Source organism: Meriones unguiculatus, chromosome 8 (assembly GCF_030254825.1).
Source record: "Meriones unguiculatus strain TT.TT164.6M chromosome 8, Bangor_MerUng_6.1, whole genome shotgun sequence".
NCBI classification, from domain to species: domain Eukaryota; kingdom Metazoa; phylum Chordata; class Mammalia; order Rodentia; family Muridae; genus Meriones; species Meriones unguiculatus.
The window spans coordinates 112,592,259-112,613,651 of NC_083356.1; the positions used below are offsets into that span (position 1 = coordinate 112,592,259).

At 43.9% G+C, this 21,393-nt stretch overlaps 1 protein-coding gene across 1 annotated transcript in view; it reads left to right on the forward strand.

The window, feature by feature from the left end:
• Frzb (frizzled related protein) overlaps nucleotides 1-19,412 on the forward strand; it is a 30,725-nt gene extending 11,313 nt beyond the window's left edge. Inside the window, exons 3-6 of the mRNA XM_060390388.1 lie at nucleotides 8,614-8,679; nucleotides 12,695-12,899; nucleotides 13,282-13,345; nucleotides 17,906-19,412. Coding sequence (XP_060246371.1) covers nucleotides 8,614-8,679; nucleotides 12,695-12,899; nucleotides 13,282-13,345; nucleotides 17,906-18,016 — 446 coding nt within the window. The 3' untranslated portion in view covers nucleotides 18,017-19,412. The remainder of the gene's footprint in view (nucleotides 1-8,613; nucleotides 8,680-12,694; nucleotides 12,900-13,281; nucleotides 13,346-17,905) is intronic.
• The last annotated feature ends 1,981 nt before the right edge of the window (nucleotides 19,413-21,393 follow it).

Consider the following 21,393-nt stretch of genomic DNA (forward strand, 5'->3'; position numbering starts at 1 on the left):
CACTGTATCCTGATTTCCCAGGGCCTCACATCCACTCCCAACCCCTCATCCTGACCCTGAGGCAGGAAAAGGTGCTGCAGAGCACCCCCACCCCCACCCCCACAGCAGATCCCACGACAAAGGCAGTGGGGATGCGGAAGCCCCGTGGCCACCTACGTCGTGCTTTTCGGAGGTGCTCGCCTGGATGTTTGTTCAGAATGTACTCAGTTCTGGTGATACAGCGAGGACATTTTCTGTCACATAAGAGCAGTCAGGCACTGCCAGTGTCCGTGCTACTCTGAGGGTCACTCATTCTGTTGTATTTCTGTAAAACCAACTAATAAGCTTGTTCAGTAACGCGAAGATTGGTCAGTCAGAATTTCTTGCCAGGCGTGTGTGTGTGTGTGTGTGTGTGTGTGTGTGTGTGTGCGCTGCCAATTGGTGTAAAAGTTGTAGTTAGAGCTTCAGTGTGTCAATGAGTAAAGACATCAATAGCACAAATAACATACAACCATTAGGAGCAAGGCATGCGGTGCTTGCCTTTCATTTCAGCGCTTTGGCGAATCTCTGAGTTCAAGGCCAGCCTGGTCTTCAGAGTGAGTTCCAAGAGAGTCAGGACTACACAGAGAAGCCCTGACACAAAAACAAAAACAAAAACAAAAACCCAAGCAATCAAAAAACACCCTCAAACAACAACAACCAACCAACAAAACCGGATCCCCGGAAAGCTACACAGTGTGAGGGCTGCACCCCGGAATCAGTGTTTGCTGTTCCCTTCCTTTCCCAAAATGTTTTCATTTTTCTGGTGTAATGTGGGCAAGGAAAACAACAGGGAAGCAAGAGTTCATTGTGTTGGTGGGGGAACACTGACATAGTCCCATGTTTCAAAAGGAGATGCAGTTTGTTCTCAGGGTTTTATTCTTCGGAGAAAGAGGGCAGCTGAAAAGGCTCACGCTAAAACAGGAAATGAGGAAGGCACAAAGCCATTATAATCCCCATCGTGACCCCCTTCCAAAATGTCAAGCTGTTTGTGTCTGGCATTTGGGAGAGACATTCTTTCCCTCCAATTTATTTGTTGCCTTAACACTTAACATTTTTTTTCCTCTTTTTTGGAGATAATGGCTATGAACAACTTCCAATTTGAGAGTGTATTTTACTGTCGTAATCTATTGTCATAAAAGAAATAGATGTTCTGTGTTGCAGGGCATGGGACATGGACAGCAATTCAGCTCCATCCCACAGAGTCACATCATCAAATCAACACAGAAAATTTAGAGGAATGCTTAATTCATTCAGTGAATGGGTATGGTTTTTGTTCATTTGTTTTTTGGTTGTTTGTTTGCTTTGAGGTACGGTCTGTGTAACTCCAGGCTGGCCTCGAACTCCCTGTGCAGCTGAAGAGGAGCACAAACTTCTGATCTTCCCGCCTCTACCTCCAAAGCACCGGGATTCCGCTGGCGCCACCACACTTGGTTTTGATCATTGCTGCAGAGGAAGCCAGGCCTTCATCCACCATAGCAAGCACCCTAACAGCTAAGCTACGGTCCCAGGCCAGTGTGCTGGTCTTTGGAAATAAAACAAAAAATAATCCTAATTTTGCATGTGTGATGATGAGCATTTACATTAAAAAATGTACCCACCCCCCAACAAGAAGGCAATAGTTGACGAATTCTGGCCTGACCAGATGACCTCAGTGGGCCTTTCCTGATATGAACACCAGGTTGCACTGGCCAGCGCGCTCCTTTCTGCGCCTGCTCGGTGACTGCAGAGGCTGGATTCGCTGGGCACAGCTGGGAAGAAGGAACATGGCTAAGCATGTTACTGGGACTGTGCTGTAGTTTACAATCCCAGTTCTCCCCCAGCCTCCCCTGACCTAGGGGAGCTGTCACTGAAAACCAGTTTCCTTCTTTCACGTTCTCTTCCTAGGACTGTTAGCAAAGCTCTCTCAGTTCTTCAGTCCCTCAAGCACAGGGACTTCCCAAGGATCTCCTGCTTGGACCCCTTTTCTCTGTCTCCGTGAGTTTCTTCCTGTTGGAACTCATTGCTCTACAGGGGTTCTTAGTCGCGTCCTTGTGGTTCTGCTTACTCTTCCAGGAAGAATAGCATATTTCTATTTCCTATGCATGTATGTATGTATCCTGTTTATATTTCAAATATAGTTTATTTAACAACAAAATAACCTCTTAATAAAAAACTGTCACCCTGAATCATCTCCCAGCAGGAGTGTCAGACTTGGTTTTAGACCATCCAGCCTTCCGTTCTTCAGAAAGGTAACGGAAACTCATCTCTTCCAGACCAACCATGAGATAAAGCAGTCCACAGACTGGCATTTCTTCCTTCTTCCTCTGTTCTGTACTCGGTTTTGGGCACACATGACACTGTCATGGCCGGGGAGCTCATGGTGTCCCTTTGTTCTTTGACTTTTAGGACATCAAAAAATAGTTGAAGGGAAAACAAAGTTGCACTGACGCATATTTTAGAGAATTTGAATGACTTTTAGAGCCAAAAACCTTGTGGAAAGCAATTTATTTAAATATTTCTGAAAATCTAATCTTGCAGAAATAAATGGAATTTCCTCTTCTTAGTGATGCAATGTTAGTCCTTGCAATCTTAAGCAATTTCCTTTTCCAGAACACAAATCATTATGAATTGAGTTCTTTATTACACAAGTCCAGCTTTGTTTTATGTAGCTGAATGGAGTCCGTGTTACTTTTGTTTTTTAAAAAATTTTTTTTATCTTATCTAGGTTCACCAGTCAGCTTCATCATAGTTTTTCCCAACTCAAAATAAAACTATATATATGTGTGTGTGTGTGTGTATATACACATATATATATGAATGATGAGGTTGATTTTATATATGTGCACATACATATATACATACTTTTTTTATACATAGAGTAGAAAGAACAAGTGTCAAGTGTGTGCTGCCATTTTGAGTTTTGACAATGTCTGCCCACGCGGCCATCAATGGGCCTGGGAAAAAGAGCGTTGCTGTCATCCGTAGAGATTTCCCCGGGTAGACCAGCAGGTTCTAATTTTCATTACTATAGATTAGTGCGCACAGCTCAGCTGTTGCAGCTGTATCATTGACAGCTCTTGCTTACTGTAATGCTTGTGAGAGTTACCCATGTAATTGTGTTTCATTGTTTTTGATGCACCCTCAAATGGTGTAAATCCAGTAAAATTAGAAGCTTAGGCCATTGAAATATTGCTCCCTACTCCACGAACTTACTGATTTCTGATTCTGCAGGATTTGTTATTATGACACCCTCCCAACTCTCTTTCTCCATTGCTGAGATCAGACAACTAGGGTTTTGGTGGCTTTTGTTTTTAATATCCTAGGAACAATAAGACTTTAGAGAAGGCATCCTTTTGATAACTTGTAATGTCAGGGTGAGGGAGTGTGCTTGGCCACAGGGTGGACCCTCAGAATCTTTTCCTGTCTGTTTCTAGAAGAGTAGTGGAATGAACCTTCTAGAGTACACATAGTTTCTAGACTACCCTCGATCAGAAAGATGCCGGAACAAGTCGGATGCCCGCCCTGTTGTGTTGGGACGATTTCCGACCAGCAGATGAGCTAGCATCCTCCCCTGTGCCCTGCTCCACCCCAGCCAGCGGGTGGGGCAGGCTTTACTTGGCCATGTAGTGATGGTTCTGGCTTTGTAATCTTAATATCAAACCTCCCTCCTGTTACCCACTTCTGCTCTTCCTTTGGATGATCCCTCTGGACCTGTGGCTCTGAGTGCTTTCACTCCGCTGTTGCCGCCCATCAACCACCAGTTAGTATCTGACTTCTTCAGCCCTGTGAGATTTTATTGTTTATGAGAATAAATGGTTTTCCTTGAAAATATCTTCAATTCACTTTTTTCTCTCTCATTTTGTGGCAAATTTTCAACCCAACTCAATGGGGTAAATCACTCAAGTCTGTGACTGACACACTTCAGAAAAGAAACTTTATTGAAGAAGCAGTTTGTGAGCTCCCTCAGAGCATGCCCTTCCATTGAGAGCTCCAGTCCCATTCTCTCTCCTCATACCCCACAGCTATGTCCTTATCCTCTTGTCCCATAGCCGACAGCATCACTCCATCCTTCAACAAGAGAGTAACCACTGTTGAAGACACAGCTCTCATCTCCACTGACAAACCCATCCTCCTGTCAACGCCAGTGCCCTCTGTCCTTACCTGCTGTCTAGTGGTTGAGTGCCTGGCTCTCAAAGCCCTCGTCGCTTTTTTCTTTTTCTTCGGGACTTGTCTCCTTGCCAACTGAATTCAACAGACCCTTTTATTTCTTAACTAACTTAAGCTTTGATGGTTATTTTACCAAGAGATTGCACTCCTTCCCCCTTAGAATTTCCTGTTTATCCAGATTTTGTGGCTTCATCCCCTTGTGTTTCCTCCTCCAGCATTTCCCCTTGTTCCTCCTCAGTCTCCTCTGTGTAGATTTCTTTCTTCTCTCTCTCTCTCTCTTTTCTTTCTTCCTGTCTTCCTTCCTTCCTTCCTCTTTCTTTCTATCTTTCCTTTCTTCCTTCTTTCCTTCCTTCCTTCTTTCCTTCCTTCCTTCTTTCCTTCTTTCTTTCTTTCTTTTTCTTTCTCTCTTCTTTCTTTTCTCTCTCTCTCTCTCTCTCTCTCTCTCTCTCTCTCTCTCTTTCATCAAGTTAGAAAGGAGTTTTTCTTGACTGGATATCCACAGCTCACTTTTCTAGGTTTATATCTGAAGACCACCACAGAGGACTATGAAACCTCAGTGCCTTAGATCATCGACTCATGCATTGCACATACATGATGTATTTTTTCCTTCACACACACACATACACACATAGATTGTCTTGTGTGTTGTTATTTTGTGCCCTTTACACTGGCCATGCTGCTTATCGGGTGTCCTATAGTCCTGAGACAGAGCTAGAATGTGGCACATGCCAAGTAAATATTAGCACAGCCAATGAATGAACACACCAGTGACTGGAAGACTCCAACAGATGTTCCCTTTCCTACCTCATAGGGAAGCTTGATTGTTCCGGGGTTGTGAAGTAGAGGACGCTGTCTTTTCTACAACATGGAGACACAGGCATGGTGTTGTAGATATTAACAGGTGTCTAAAACTCCCTAAGGACAGACTTAGGAACACTGCTTTTAGATAGTTGAAAGCACAGTAGGGTCAGAGTTGTGGGTGTAGGTCTTCATGTAATAATTTATTTTGTGAATCTTTAAAAATCTGCTGTCTTACGTGTCTTAGAATAGAAAGAAGAGGACAAGTGGACCTTGGGTCAGATGCAAGTGCATGTACTTTTGGCACAAAATAAAACACACTGTGATCTCATTAGAATGGTCTGTTGTGGAAGAGCAATGGAAACAAAATGCGCACAGTTGTGTTTTCTCCTCTTCCCCTACATTTTGGCCATAAGTTTGAGGTATAGACTATAGATACTTTCTTAGAAAAATCATAAAAATATCTACTTGAAGATAGCAATATTCCAAAGTCATAATTGGTTTATGGGTTGTTGACATCGGTGAAGTTAATTATAGTCTTACAGATGTGAGTGAGATCAAAATGAGTTCAAACAGAGGTCAGGACGAGTTAGAAAGTTGAACCACACTAAAGCCTGATCTCAGAAAAGGTTGTATTAAACAGCAAAAACCAAGCCAGTAATATGTTTTATAATTGTTTCAGGTCTTTGGAATTGTTTACATCTCTTAAACACATATAAAAATAATATTCCATGTGTTTCTAATAAGCGAGGCTGTCGTGATCAAACCTGGCTGCTGAAGGGCATAATCATTGCCCCTGTGGCTTAGCCTTACCAGAAGCCTGATTTAGAGACAGTAGGCGGGAACATCAGCCCAACACTGCATCTTGGGGCATCTCAGCGCTGGGGGTGGACTCCAGGCCCTTATGAATGCTAACTCTGTCCCTGCGATAAGGGCGGATGTATCCCTGCGGTTACGGTTCTCTGGGGTGTTGAGTGTGTTAGTTTTTCTCATTTGTCTAAGGTGATCAACTCCTGTTTCTACTAGCATGATCAACCATATTTCCAGCAGAGTGGCTGAAAGAATTGAGTGACAGGGAAGAACAGGAACAGGAGCCTAAGTCTTGGGATGAGTGCGGCTCTGCCTCCCAGTAGGGAATTGTGCTTAAAGGGACTAAGTGTCGAACAGCAAAACTGTCCACCTTTAAAAACTTGGCTCATCACTTTTTAAAAAAATAAAAATCAGCCCCTTTAATTAAAAGTTCCCCTAAAATAAACCACTAAGGCAGCCTATAATTCTTTTATAAGATTTTTATTCTCAACATACATTTTTAAAATGCAAAGTTCAGTAACATATTTCATTTTACCATCATAGAACCCAAAATGTAAAGTCTTTGTCTCGCTAGGAATCTGGGAGGGGGAAGGACATGAACAGTTACACTAGGAATAATGTTAATTCTCTTGGCTTGATCCTATGTCCAAGCATGAAGAAATGAAACTGTTGATAGGAAGGAAAAATAAACTGTTACAGCTTGTTTTATGGTGGTGGACACAAAAACTGCAGTAAATGAAGTGTGCAGTTTCTATTTCCATGGCTTTTTGTATTTTCCTAGTGCTTAGACTTTGCAGACATAGTGGTTGTGTGTGTGTGTGTGTGTGTGTGTGTGTGTGTGTGACTTAGAAGTGAGATAGTGCTTTGTATTTATTAAGATAAGGTATGAATATGTTTGGATTAAATAATGATGTGTAGATGGAAATACACATTTGTGTACATTTCTACTTGGTGGCTGAAAATTTCTACTTGTTCTCTTGATCAAATATTGAACTATTAGATAATCAAACTAGATGGATATTTGTGTGTAGCAATTCTAAGAGCTAAGCCAGGCATGGTGGCACACGCCTGTAATTCCAGCAGATTAAAGGAGGGAAGATGCCCTGTGCAGCTGTGACGCATTCCTGTTACCACTGTGGTGGGGACGATTCCTGCTCTGATGAAGTCAATGTTGATTAGAAAATACGAGAGGCAGGCAAGACAGCTCATCTATCAGGAAAAGGCACCAGCTGCCAAGCTTCATGGCTTGAGTTCAATCCCAGGCCCCACGTGGTAGAAAGAGAGCCGACTCCTGGACGTTTTTCTATGACCTGCACTCACTCATGCATTGTGCTGTGTGTGCACCCCTCCCACATACACATATACACAATACATTTATATAAAATAAATATGCAATTAAAAATTTACAGAGAGGCGGCTGGAGAGATGGCACAACACGAAGAGCTGGTCTTCCAGAGGACACGGGTTTGATTCCCGCACCTAAGGGCAACTCACAACCATTTATAACTTCAGTTCCAGAGAAGCCAATGCCTCCAAAGGCACTGCACATGGGTGGTGCACAGACAGACAGACAAACATGCTGACAAAATACCCATGCACATGTGATGGTAAATATAATAGCAAATGGTCAACACGGGGGTCTACTTTTCATTGGTCCCCAAAGTAACATGAAACACTTTTTAAACAGAGCAAATAAAATGCGCTCTTTCTCTGATTCGCATGCTCAGTGGGGCTTTCTCAGAGGTACTGACTTGAAGAGACCTTTACACATCATCAAATAATTTCCAAGGAAATTTTCTTTTTACATTGACTCTACAGGCTCTTTGCCATGCGTACATTGTATGAGTCAGTGCATGCCTGTGTGAGTGCATGCGTGTGCGTGTGTGTGTACATGTGCATATGTGTGTGTTATTACGGATAGAACTTAGGGCTTTATCCATCAAAGCATATACATTATAATTAAGCTATATCCCTAACTCCAGTTCCTCAGCTAAGAATTTCGGTAGTATAGTTTTTCCGTAAAAGGTTTAAAAATGTACCCTTGAAAATGTAAGGTTATCTACAGCTGGAAATGTTCAGACCATCAGGGCTTTTACACCACCCAAAGCTATCTTTTAAGATTTATTTTTACTATTGATAATTTTTAATTTTTGAAGTTTTAAATTACATCCTTTCCCCCTTCCCATTTCTCCCCCTAGCCCCTCTCATATACCTGTATAACCCCCTCACTCTCTCTCAGATTCATGGCCTCTTTTTCTTTAATTGTTGTCATACATGTATCATCTATAACATACATGTCACACACATACATTCCTAAATATAGAAATACAACCTGTTCGGTCTGTATAATGTTACTTAGATGCATATTATTTCAGTGCTGACTATTAGCATATATTTTTAATATACAGAATTTATACTTTAAAAAGATGCATTTTTCTCTGCAGCAAGCAAAGAAATACCGTTTCGATGGACGGCAGCTGCTCTGCCTGCGGGATGGGCTCGGGTGGCAAGCCTGGTTCCTCACCTTGAGTGGCTTTCTGATCCGGGAGCTAACGCGTGTGAAAGGCCACGAAGTCTGTAAAAAGCGCGCGCGCAGCACGCGGTCTTCCGCGGGGCCACGCCAGGCAGCCACCCGCTGGGAGCATTCACGGAGCGAGCGGGAGGCTGGGGTGCAGAGCCGTGTCCCGGGAGGGTTTGGGTGGGAGCTCGGGAGCCTGCTGAGAACAGCCGGGAACAGGCCGCGAGGATGGACGGACGGCAGGTCAGGTTCGGGAGAAGCGGGGCGGAGGCCCCTGCAGCAGCCGCTGTGGGAGTCACGTGCCCTTGCCTGTCTTTCAGAGCGCTGCGCGTGTAAGCCCGTCAGAGCCACTCAGAAGACCTACTTCCGCAACAACTACAACTACGGTAAGGGCGCCTGGGCCGCCCGCTCGCAGGCCGCTCGGCCGCAGGCCGCGGGCGGGGATGACGCGACACCCTTGCACGCACACACACGGGCTTGCGCACGAAGAGGGGCACCTACGAGTGCTGTCCCCAGCTTCAGCTAGTTAAAGTGCGTCGGGGTGGCAGAGTTCCCGTCAGATGCCTGATTGTGACGGCATCAGGCAGCGTTTTTATTGTTTGTTAAACCGAAGCACCGGATGCCCAGAGATCGTTTCAAAGCAGAAGTCCTTGTCTCTGGGTTGGAACCTGGGTTCCAGCTGTGCTCCACTGGGGAGAGGAAGGACACTGGGAAACAATCCCTAATAGTTGTTGGTATTCCTCTAAGGGGGTGTCTTGCTATTCAGTTTGACCAAACGTAACATTTTGATGAGCCACATGCTAACTGAAACCTGTACCAACAGAGCTGGCTGATGTGATGGGAGGCTGCCATCTCCACCAGGCACTATTTTACACGCATTCCATGTATTATCTCATTTAATTATCCCAGAGTTCTGAGCACTCCTCTTACCCTGATTTTATGAGTGATGGCTGAGCCAACGCTGCCCCTTCTTTTATTATTATTTGGGTACTGCTGTGCTTCAGTAAATCCCACTGACGGTCATGCTTATGAGAGGCAGTCACCGGAGTTCTTCAGCTGCTAACACAGAGGTCTGCTCAGTGCTAGCGAATTCCACAGGCTTTTACTGGAATTGGTTTTCAAGGAGAGGTCAAATGTCCCTCATCCAGGATGCTTGGGGCCAGAGTATTTAGGATGATAGGCTTTCATTTTGTATTTTGGAATATTTGTGGATCCTTGGAACGGGAGCCAAGTTTAAGCTCCCGGACAACATTTCAAACTAGCTGTCACCTGAGGACAGGTGTGGAAGTTTCCACGTGTACATTGTGTTGATTTGGGATTGCTCAGCCTGTTGGTGAGACCAGCAAGGTCATGCCAGTGTCGGATCCCGAGTTAATATGTGGGCTACAGGGACTTCTAAAAGGAACTGTATGATGAAAACGATTTTGCCTTTATGTGCCTTACTGTAGAGGACTTAGGACATGCAGAGATTTGTTTCAACTTCTGGAGCAGTGGTGCTCAACCTGTGGGTTGTGACTCCTTGTGGGGGCTTCATCAAATGATCCTTTCATAAGGATCTCCAGTGGAACCAGTTTTTAACTTTTGCTTACAATCTGTTTATTTTTAGGCAGGAATTCTGCACTTGGAAGGCTAGCTTAGAACTTGCTCTGCCCAGGCTGCTCCTGAACAGTCTGTCCAGCACTAGAGTGATGGGCATGAGCTACCAGGTCAGCTAGTTATCTTCAGCAGGACCTTAGCGGCTCTTGGTTAGTGACAGACAGACATCCCAGGGAGAGACAGATGTCCCTGGGCTAAGGGTTTAGTTTTTCTAAGAATCAAATGCCTGGCTAATTACCTGAAAGCCCCTCCTCCCCTTACGAAAACTGATGAGATTGCAGGAGAAGGGGTTCTTTGTGCTTTTTCGAAGGGTAGCTTTTTAAGATCGATAAAGGCTGTGTGAGCTTTTAAATATAATTATGATACAAATTAAAACATAATTTCATACAGGGCAAACATAATTTCCTAGCAGGGCCCTGGCAGAAGGCTTGCACAGAACCGTGGATTAGATCATCAGCACCTAAACTGGTTGTGCAGTTCAGTGTCATCTAGCTATGTAACAAGTTGGAGGCTAGCCTGGGGTACACCAGAGCCTGTTCTCAAACAAACAAAAAGCAGCAACAAACAAACAACACACACTACAAACACTAACAGTAAAAAATTTATTTCAAAGAAAGTTATTTTTACTCATCTTCACTCACTGCTTTTAACTTTACCCAGCTTCCTTAGTAATGCGATAGCTGGTGGTGCCCTTACGATTGAAAGTTAAAGTATTAACAGCTACAAATCATCAGAAAGAGCTTTTAGGGAAGACGGCTGAGTGAGTGTTACAACCTAGGATCAGATGTGGATCACAGCTGATGAGGAGGAGGAGCTTGTAAGGTGGCTCACATCTCTCACATCTGTATCCTGTCCCAGAACATAGGAATAAGGCAAGAGGATCAAGAGTTCAAGGCCAGCTGCAGTGGTGTTGCAAGTTCAAGGCCATCCTGTGTTTCCCCAATCACTACTGGAGAAGAAAAATATTTTTTTTATAGCCAGACACTAACCAGGCCACCTATTATTTAAAGATTGGTTTTTAGGTGGGACTTACAGATTCTTTGGGGGAAGCAGGCACTCCAGTGCTTGGCTAGAAGGCAAGCTAATGAAAGGGAAATGTTTTTGTTTCAAAATACAGTGATTTTTACTTTATGTATTTGTATGTATCTATTGAGAAAACAAGGTACAGCCAGGAACAATTGCTAATTCATATAAAACCCCCACCTCATTCTTGACTAATTCAGTAAAAAAAAAAAAAAAAAAACATTGTCAGTTTTTAGCAAAATTACTTAAATAATAAAGTAGGTGTTGTGGAGAGGTATTTTTTTTGGAGTAGGTACATGTGCTAAAAATTTCCAATGAAAATAGTGGCTGCACTGGGTAAAGAAATCATTAGCTTGAGAACATTGGCACAGCTCACTCATCACTAATGGTTGATGGGCTCTGTGAGGCACATTCATTTACGCCGGGACCCACACAAACATGTCTGTTAGTTGGCTGTACCGTCTGGAAGGAAAACGTTATCTCTTGTCAAAATACAAGGCCGAGAGAACAGGACGAGCAAGGTCTTCCCTTGCCAGTCAGGCAGGGCCAGCTGGGCAGTGTGACCTTGCTTGCATTGCTATAAAGTTCCTGAAGACTGAAGTATTCATGAAGCAAAAACAAGGCTCCGTCTTAAAGATTTACAGATTTTGGCAACCGAATCCCTGTCTTGTGGCTTGCCGTAGTGGTAGACCATTAAGTTACCGTGATGAAGGTAGAGCCCTGGCGGAGAATTGGATTACCAGCTGGTTTGATATAGATATGGAGGGATTTTATCAGTCCCACCTGAACATCTCAAATACATGGAAGGGCCTGCAAGTGGGAGTTTGTAGTCCTACCTGCAGAGCTTGCTGGAAGTGGCTTCACTTGGCTACACTGTGTCCCCTCTGTGACACCGTATCAATATGACAGGGCTTCCTGAGATGTTGCTGTGGACTTTCTATGAGCTGTTGCCTTTACATCTTTCTTTTTTAAAAACAGTAAAACTCTCCTGTAGAAATGCCTACATGTTGGAGGTAGATCTACCCAATGCGGCTCCTCCAAGGGAGAGACACAGGAGCACAAAGGAAAGGCTCCTTCCAGCCTCTGGGTCCCGCCACTTGAAGGGCCGCTCCTTGCATGGTGGGCAGGAGAGCGATGCAGCTGGCATGCAGGAAGGCCCTGCATCACTCAGCAGGGGTGTGGGGCGGCAGAGTAGCCGAGTGCAAGGCCCAAGGAGGACACAGGTCTAACGGACAAAGTCTCCTCAAGAAGAATGTTCAGTGTACCTAAAGGAACACGGGGCTTAACTCTGACATGAAGGAAAGTGCGGATGCCTGAATGGTGAGATGAGCTGAGGGAGGCAAAGAGACAGAGGAACTACTAAACAAGACTGAGCTGTAGCCCCGAAGAGACCCTGCCTTGAGGAAAATGATCAACTGAAGAATCCCAGTGAAGAAACGAAGCATAAAGTTGGGTCTGGGCCTTTACAGGGTGAAATTGCATCCATATATCCAACATGAAGCCACGGGGAAAGTGTATTCAGTCAGCTTGCACACACACATGCATATATAAACACCAATGTACATACACACAGATACAGACACAAACTGGCAGGGAAAGAGGGCTGAGTGCGGAGAACGCAGGTATGGCGTCTTCTCTAAGGAAAAATGTCTGCCTGACATTTCCTTTCTAACCATTGAGCATGAAACTGAGAGGAACGGGCCAGAAAGAAGCCTACTGGCTTTCTTAGAATGGTGGGCCTACTGAGTGTCATACAAACCAGACCTGCCTTCTTTTACCCAGTCATCCGGGCTAGGGTTAAAGAGGTGAAGACGAAGTGCCATGACGTGACGGCCATCCTGGAGGTGAAGGACATTCTGAAGGCGTCGCTGGTGAACATCCCGAGGGACACCGTCAGCCTTCACGCCACCTCTGGCTGCCTCTGCCCCCCGCTCCATGTTAATGAGGAATATATCATCATGGGCTACGAGGACGAAGAGCGCTCCAGGTAACTCCCCGGGAAGGACTCACGGTCCTTTGTTTTCCTTCCTAGCCTTCACGCGTCGGTTCATCCATACGCGTCGCTCTGGTGCTGGGCTCTTCCTGCTTTCTTGGGGACTGTGGCTATCTTTTACTTTTGTATATTGGATAGAAGAAGGTGTGAGCACAGTTTATGGGTCTAGATTTTTTTTTTCTGGAAAGAGGGATCATAGCTTTGTTTATTTCTGAAAGGGGGTTCATGACTCCTAAATAGCTAAGACCCTTTCCATCTCTCTGGTGTTTGTATTCTAGGACAAACATGTTTAGTTTTTTCTAACCAGCAATTCCTTGAATTTTTCAGTTCTGTACCTTGATTGTTCAAAAGTTATCATTTGATTTTTAAAATGCAGGTTACTCTTGGTTGAAGGCTCTATAGCTGAGAAGTGGAAGGATCGTCTTGGAAAGAAAGTCAAGGTAAGCTTGGATTTTATGTCAAAGTATTAAAATGCTGGGCCTGAGCTCCCTGGTATAATGCTTTCTAGCAAACACTGCATGTTCAGTTCCCAGAACCAGAAAAAGCTTGGTAATAAAGTTCATAGAAAACTATCCCTCATATAATTAAATAGTCACCCTAACTATATGAGAACATACACATATAACATCCACACACATGACTATTTTAAAAACTGAAATTGTCTTTAATGTCAATTCATGTAAGGAATAGATTTCCTGTATCAAAGCTATAGCTACAGTTGCCCTAATTTCTTGTGAGAATACCTGTAGCTAGCCAGTCCTGACAGGCTGGCTTCCTACTATAGCTCCAGGGCCGGCCTCCTGACAGCTCATCGCTCTGCCGTGGTAGGATATGGTTTCCATCTTTATAGAAGTCACACAGGGCTGTTCTGCCTCCAACACCATCCTTCATTTCAGGCAGAAAGAAGGGAGGAGGCAAACATGGGTTTCCAAGAACTCGATCTGAAATCTCTACCTTAGATCTTTTGGTAAGGACACGTGCTGTGTCCATGTCCAGTTTGGAGAGCAAATGGAGGTTTTCATTGTTTCTAAACAAATTGGTCTTCCCTGAGAAGGGAGAAAAATATGATTGACAAATAGAAGAATACTACATTGTCCAAAGTACAGAAATGAATTCTATGAACAAGCGTCTGCCCCAGTGTTCAGTGAAGAAGTGGGTGCTTGGAACAGTGACGTGGCTTTAACATTTTAGAGTAAGAGCCTCCAACTTATATCTCAAAAATCAAGTAGTACATTACACTGCTCAGTTAAAAAAAATTCTGCATTTCTTATTATTGTACTAGCACACACATCTCTCATGGAGAAGAACAATTTGGGGAAATGCAAATGGGGGTGCAGAATCTCCTAGGATGCCTGCTGGGGTCAGGGCTGGCAGCGGGAACTGTACCAAACCTAATACATTCCTCTGAGAGCTGGAAGCTCGGGAACACTTGGGAAGTAATGGGGGAAGTAAGTTAAACAGCCCTAGGCAGATGCTTGAGTCAGTGACCTAGAGAACGAGGACAGCACGCAGTCATAGAAAGGAACTGTCCCCTCCGAATTCCTTGTGTTCCCAGTGTTTCTGTCAGGGGTGAGATGCATTTCAAGGGCTGAGTGCAAGCGCTCCCTGTTTGCATCCTTTGTCAATTAACCTGGTGTCTAATTATTAGTCTCTTCTTCATAACACTGGGATCTCCTTTCATCCTTTCAAGTCTGTTTTCCGCTTCCCAGTGCAGAACAGAAATGTGTCCTAAATTCCGGTACCAGTTGGAAGAGCTTGTGTAACAAGCCTGGCTGGTTATGTTTTCACTGGGATGTGTGGCTTGTCCTGTTTTGTGGCCTGGTTGATTTATTTCCCATCGCTTCCTACAGGGAAATAGTAGTTTTTATGAAATCATTGAATTTCTCAGACTTAATTTAAACACACTAATAGGAAACAATAAACCAGTAACTTGAATAATTTTCTTTGTTGTTTTGAGACAGTGTTTTGCTATGTAGCTCTGGCTGGACTGATAGTTTTGATTTAGCAAAGGCTGGACTGGTACCTACTCTGCAGCACCGGCTGGCCTTAACCTTTCTGCAGTCTTCCTGCACTGATGTTTGTATTATCGTAATGTATCACTGCACCTGGTTCTCTTCTGTTATTTTTCTTTTTAAAAATATTCTTAAATTTTTATTTTATACATATGACTATTCTCTCTCTCTGCATATATATGCATAAGAGCGTGGTGCCCAAGAAGGCCAGAAGAGGGCATGGGATCCCAAGGAACTGGAGTTATAGACATTTGTTGGCTGTCTCTTTGGTGCTGGGAACTTCTGGTTCTCTGCAAGATCAGCAGCTGGGTTTTTGTTATTGTTGATTTGTTTTGTTCTTGAGAGAGGGTTTCTCTGCGTAGCCCGTGTTGTCCTAGAAGTCATTATGTAGACCAGGCTGGCCTCAAACTCGGAGATCAACCTCCCTCTGCCCCCACAGTGCTGGGACTAAAGGCCACCACTGCCTGGCTTCAGCAAGTATAGCTCCAGACCTAATGGGTCAATCTTTAGTTCATGTTTATGCTCTGAGCCAGAAGTTTGGGAGTAAAATCTATTCTGGCTGGAATTATTAGGATCAGTTAACTTGGGAATGCTTAAAAGACTTTTATGGGGATGTCATTTTTAAAATTCAGTCAGAGTTGCTCTTTACAGCTGATCTTTCTCTGAGCAGAAGGCCGTTTAAAAAAGACCTTTCACCGTTCTTCTATATAAATGATTGTTTATGTTCCATGAAAGCCATTTGTTCAAATCAAGATATTTGGATTACCTTGGAGAGAGTTAAAAATCAGATTATTTTTTAAATATGAAAGCAATATTATTGTGGAATAAAGTCTGCCAAGATAAAGATATATTTTAATAGAAAAAAATAGTAATAACTAACTTATTCTGTGCTCTGTACTTTGTAATTCTTCAATCTTCAGAATGATCCTATTGTTGTTATTAATCTCGATGTGGAAACAATAAAAATGTTATTAAGTTAAAAAGCTTTGCATGGTGAGTATGAGTTAGATTCAGAACTTGGGCCATCTGACATTAGCTTCTTGCTTCTGAAAGTGAGGTCATTGAACCAGCAGCCCAGGGGTCACGTGGGTGCTCCTGACCTGTGGAAACCATGGGCCCCCTTCAGAGCTCATGAACCTGTTCTCAGCAGGATCCTCTGATGATTTCTGTGTTCACTGGAGCTTGTCAAGTACAGATGCTCCTATCACTTCCTACACTTTCAGCAACTGCCATTTAATATCTTATATCAGAAATAAACACTATTGACATTTTTCATATGAGATACAAGTAAGTATGACTTTTCTTATTAAAAACAATGCATACAACAAACAGACCAAAACTAACAAACAAGCAAAAACCCCACAATGCATGCATTGTAAAACTTATGGCAGAGGGGGCTGGAGAGATGGCTCAGAGGTTAAGAGCATTGGCTGCTTTTCCTAAAGGACCTGAGTTCAATTCTCAGCAACCACATGGTGGCTTATAACCATCTCTAATGGTATCTGGCATGTAGGAGCACATGCAGGCAGAACATTGTATATTCAATAAATAAATCTTAAAAAGACAAACAACATGTGATGGAACAGGATCTTCAGTTTTGCTGTAATTTATAAATATTAGAAAAATATCCTACAGACACATTTTTACTCTGTTTTCACTATTTAAATCAGCTCGCATTGTGTGTGTATGTTCACGTATGTGCACTTGTGTGTGCTGGTGACTGTGCATATGCTGGCTAGAAGTCCCCACTAAGTGTCTTCCTCAATTGCTCTCTACCTCACTTTTTGAGACAAGGTCATTCCCTGAAACCCACACTCACTGATTAGGCAAGATGCACCGAGCCCAGAGCTACAGGGACCCACCTGTCAGCACTGAGATGATAGACTTGCACCACTCCACCTGGCTTTTACCCAGATTCCAGCTACCAAGCATTAGGTTTTTACCCTGTGCCCTCTCCCTGGACACTCAATTAACTTTTAAAAGTTTATGTTGCTTTGGTCTTAAGAAAATCGTTATTGTAAATACATGGGTGTTGAACTATTTAATATTTATTATTTGCCCTGTGATTGTTAGGGCAGTATCATTTAATCTGCTCTCACAATCAGTAAGACGCAGACACCCGTTACATTTTACAATTCACTTTCGCTGTCTCATTAACCTTTAAAATCCACCTCCCAGCCCCCATCCAGTGCCCTTCCCCTTGACCATTCCTAACTAGGCTCTCTTCCACCCATAATCTTATAAATACTTGCTTATGTTTTTTATCTTGGTGTTTTCTCCATCCACAGAGTCCTTCCTCCAAGCCCATGTGGTTCCTTCATGCTAATCCATCGTATCTTCCTCCTTCCTCCTCTCTTCCCACCTGTCTCCGGTTTCCCATGATGCTCCTGATCCCAAAGCCCGGGAACCTTAGCCACTCGTACCCCATTCTGCCCTGCCCAGGTTTTAGGCCTTTTAATCAACCAATCAGGAATAATGTCTTAGGCAGTTTTACACAACAAAGATAGGGCAGCAACCAGATCTTGAGGGCCAGTAGTTAGCATCAAAATACAAGCATCAGATCAACCCCAACAGAAAATAATGAAAAATAGCCCTTCTTTCAAACTGTCAGCGTAAACCTTCTGCTTGAATATAAATTCAGAAAGGATAGATACTGTTGACTTCTGCATCATTTACAGACATGGAATTTTAGTTCTAAGTTTTGGGATGCCGGCATCACTGAAAGTCCCACGGATGAGATGGTCTCCATTGTGGGTTATGCAATCAGAGCGTTGTCAGCCCCTTTGTTATCCCGGGATAGAGACTTTCTGAAAAGTACTAATCAGAGCATTGTCAGCCCCTTTGTTACCCGGGATGGAGACTGTAGACTTTCTGAAAAGTACTGAAACACTTCGAGACCTGACTTCACAGTCTCCCTCAGTTGACATCAAAGGGATAACGCACCTTGAGCTGTGTCTGAGTCACTGTTTTCTCATTTTCATTTCACAGCGCTGGGATATGAAACTCCGTCATCTTGGCCCGGGTAGAACTGATGCTAGTGATTCTACTCAGAGTCAGAAGTCCAGCAGGAGCTCCAATCCCCGGCCTGCGCGCAGCTAAGTCCTGAGATGCGAGCGGCCACAGCCACGGACTCCTTACTAAGACTGGCATTGCTGGACCCGCGAAGGAAGATTGCACTATTGCGCTCAGGACCTATTGTTTACTACAGATAGCGCGTGGCAACTGATGCTACTTCCGTTTCCTTTTCTCCTGCTTCTTAGAGGCCTGGGGTTAGATCCTTAGAGGCGTTGTATGTTCTGTCTTACTAATCATGGGGGTATCATGTGGATACCCAGGCCTCTGTACTGAAGTTCCAAAGTATTAATTTTGTGTTCTGTACTCAGATTGAGAATGCAATATTGGCTGTAAAGAGAGATTTCTGGTCATATTTCAGAAAAAAAACAAAAAAACCCCTAGATATTGCTGTAAAACAGAATCTGCTGGTGTGCCTCCAGTGTTGCTTTTGTATGCTCTTTAGGCATTTCCTTCATGCTATGAAAGTTCTAAATGTTTATAAAGGTGGAATGGCAGCTTGAAATCAAATACTGCAGAGCACCAGGAAGCATTTATGAGGAAATGCCACACAGCAGGATTTATTTTCAAGATTGGCAGGATGCAAAATAAATAGTGTTCGGAGCCAAGAAAATGATATTTTACCTGATTAGGGAGCACACTGGAACCAGTAGCCCTTGAGACATTAGCAGCAGTGTTCTTCTTCTGGCAGTGCATTTAATTTGTTCACACATATATTAATGGGCATCAGAGAAAGGCTTAGAGTAGACATCTGAGGTCACTGTAACTCTGTCTCCTTCTAAGTGAAACTCATCGTTGGATGCCCCCTCTCTAGGAGCAAATTTGGCCTGCTGTGTTGAGCAGAGAAAGAAGGTATCAAAGTATGCGTGTGCGCGCGCCGTGGTATTTTGAAGAGATGTACCTCTGTGAAAGACTGTCGTTTACAGGACAGGGAAATGTGCAAGTTTGCTTTTATTTTTAGTTTTCACTTTGGGCTTGTGTTTTGGGGTTTTGGTGTGTTTTGCTTTGGGCATGTGTCTTGGGGTTTTGGTGTGTGTACTCATTTGCATTTTTGGGGAGTGGAGTAAGCCATTACACACCCAAGGCCGACTAGATGGTAGCAGACTAGGCTCATTGGCCCAGGCGTTATGATTTGAGTTTGTGCTGTTCAGTGCTTGGTCAAAATGCCGAGGAAGAGGAATTATGGTTGTCAGAAGGGACAGTATCATGACTTTTAAACAACAGCGAATTTTTTATTACACAAGCCACCGTGAGAAGCTACAGACCATGGAAACTCATCGTGTCCTTCCTTCCTGCAGCAGGGATCCTTAGAGCACGTGCCAGTCACCCGAAGGTCTCGTTCCCTGCAGTTTACACGTGGGATAGTAGTAGATCCAAATTCCTAAGCTATGGTGTGCTGAAAATAAAACATGTATGAAGCAAACGACGCTGTGTTTTCTTCTGTAAGAACCAGGCAATGATGAATCTCATTCCTGAGCAGATGGTTCCTATGGTGGGAATCAATAATTCATCTAAAGTCTTTCTTTTAGAAGCAGAAAGCATCCTCTTTTTCCAACAAGCCCTAAACACCAACGTTTCCCCCATTCCAGAATTGGACTCCCATGTTTGCCTACGGGAGGACGGCACGTGATGGATGTGCCATGCCCTTGCCTTCAGGCACCGTGTCCTGTGGGCAGGAACCGCGTACCTCGCTGACGCTGGGGCGCCGCCGTCTTCTCTGGCGGCTGTCGTCATTTCTTTAATGTGACTTTCTGTCACTAGGTGAAGGGCTGCAGTGGCATGCTGAGGTAGGGAGGGAAACCCTGAACCGCAGATGGTGGCCTCCAGTCTCTCCTGGGGCACCTGCCTTGGCTCTGGGCTCCCAGGCTGCATTCATTCATCCTCTTCTGTTCTTCTGCAGAGAGGGCAGGCTTGGTTACAGGAGACTTAAAGAATCTGGTGTCTGGACTCCTGAGCATGCTACCAAGTGCATCCGGGGCATAGTTGAAGCATTTTAAGTGACGACAATTTCGCTGTTTACCTGTTTATGGTCCTGACGGTGGAACCAGGCCCTATGAATGCTAGATAGGTGTTCTCTCTGATCCCCATCCTTATCCACCTACATCAAGCTACATTCTCATCCAGTGACAGAATATCTTTATATGAATAAAAACCTGTAGGCATTTTGTTTAGGTGAATAGATTGGAAAGCATAATTGTTTTCAGTGTAGGATTGTCACATGTAACACATTTAATTTATCCCCAGTTGCGTTGACGGCTCAAGGGGCCAGTCTCCCAGGCTGAACTGTAGTTTGACTACCTTCCTTTCCCACCATCTGAGCTGGCGATACTTGGTCTCGTTTGTCTGTGTAAGACTTGTCACTCACTTAAACATGTTTATGGAACAACACCTGTGAACAAAGCACACGCCATTTTTTTTCCATTTTGGTAGCTGCAACATCTTCGCTCACACACTGTGCAGACATCTTAGAGGGAGGCATGATTTAATCATGACGGTCAGGTTTCTCAGCAGACTGCAAACCGTTTCTACTCGGCTATTGTCACATATGCGTCTCTCCAGGCCCTTTCTGCTCACCTTGAAAGCCATTAAAAGCCACTAAAAGCCAGCACTGGGGAGGCAGAGGCAGGCAGATTTCTGAGCTCAAGGCCAGCCTGGTCTACAGAGTGAGTTCCGAGAGAAACCCTGTCTTAAAAAGCAAAAAACAAAACAAAACAAAACAAAAAAACCCCAAAAAACGTAAACAAGAAGCCACTACAAATTTAACACACATGCCTGCCTGCTTGTTAGTAAACCTGGAGGCCTTTCAAGTCCATTGAAATTTTCTTAAGAGTTTTGCACACCTTCAGGATTTTACTTTCCTCAGCCAGACAACAGCAGAAGCCATGGACGGGCTGAAGGAACCAGTGAAAACTAAGCCTCGAACTTCTGTTCCCTTCTTCCTGGGTCCCTGAGTACCGGACTTTGTCCTGTGTAATCTGACTCTGTGCCATATGGTGCGCTGAGCGTTGGGGGAGGGTCGGGGCGAGCCTCTGTCTCCACATCTGCAACCCATTATGAAGTCAAATACAAAAGCTGCAATCGCTGTGAGTAAATAGCCCTGCTTATTGCCTTCTGCAGGAAATTATTTGCTATTACATTTCAACAGTAAAATGACTTTTTAGAGAGCCATTTCAAGATGGGTAATTGTTTAGCCCTATGGATTTTAATGTAGCAAAAGCACTAAGGAAGATGGTAAAAATGAAGCGGAGACTCCCGCAGTGTGCCACTGCAAATGCAGCCTAGAGAGTTAAAATATATGGTTCCCAGCTGCGTTCAAGTTAACAAAAAAAAATGGAGTCACATCTTTGACGGGAATCTCTTTGGGGTCCTGTCTAGCGGTGGCGACAAGTGGTACAAAACACTTA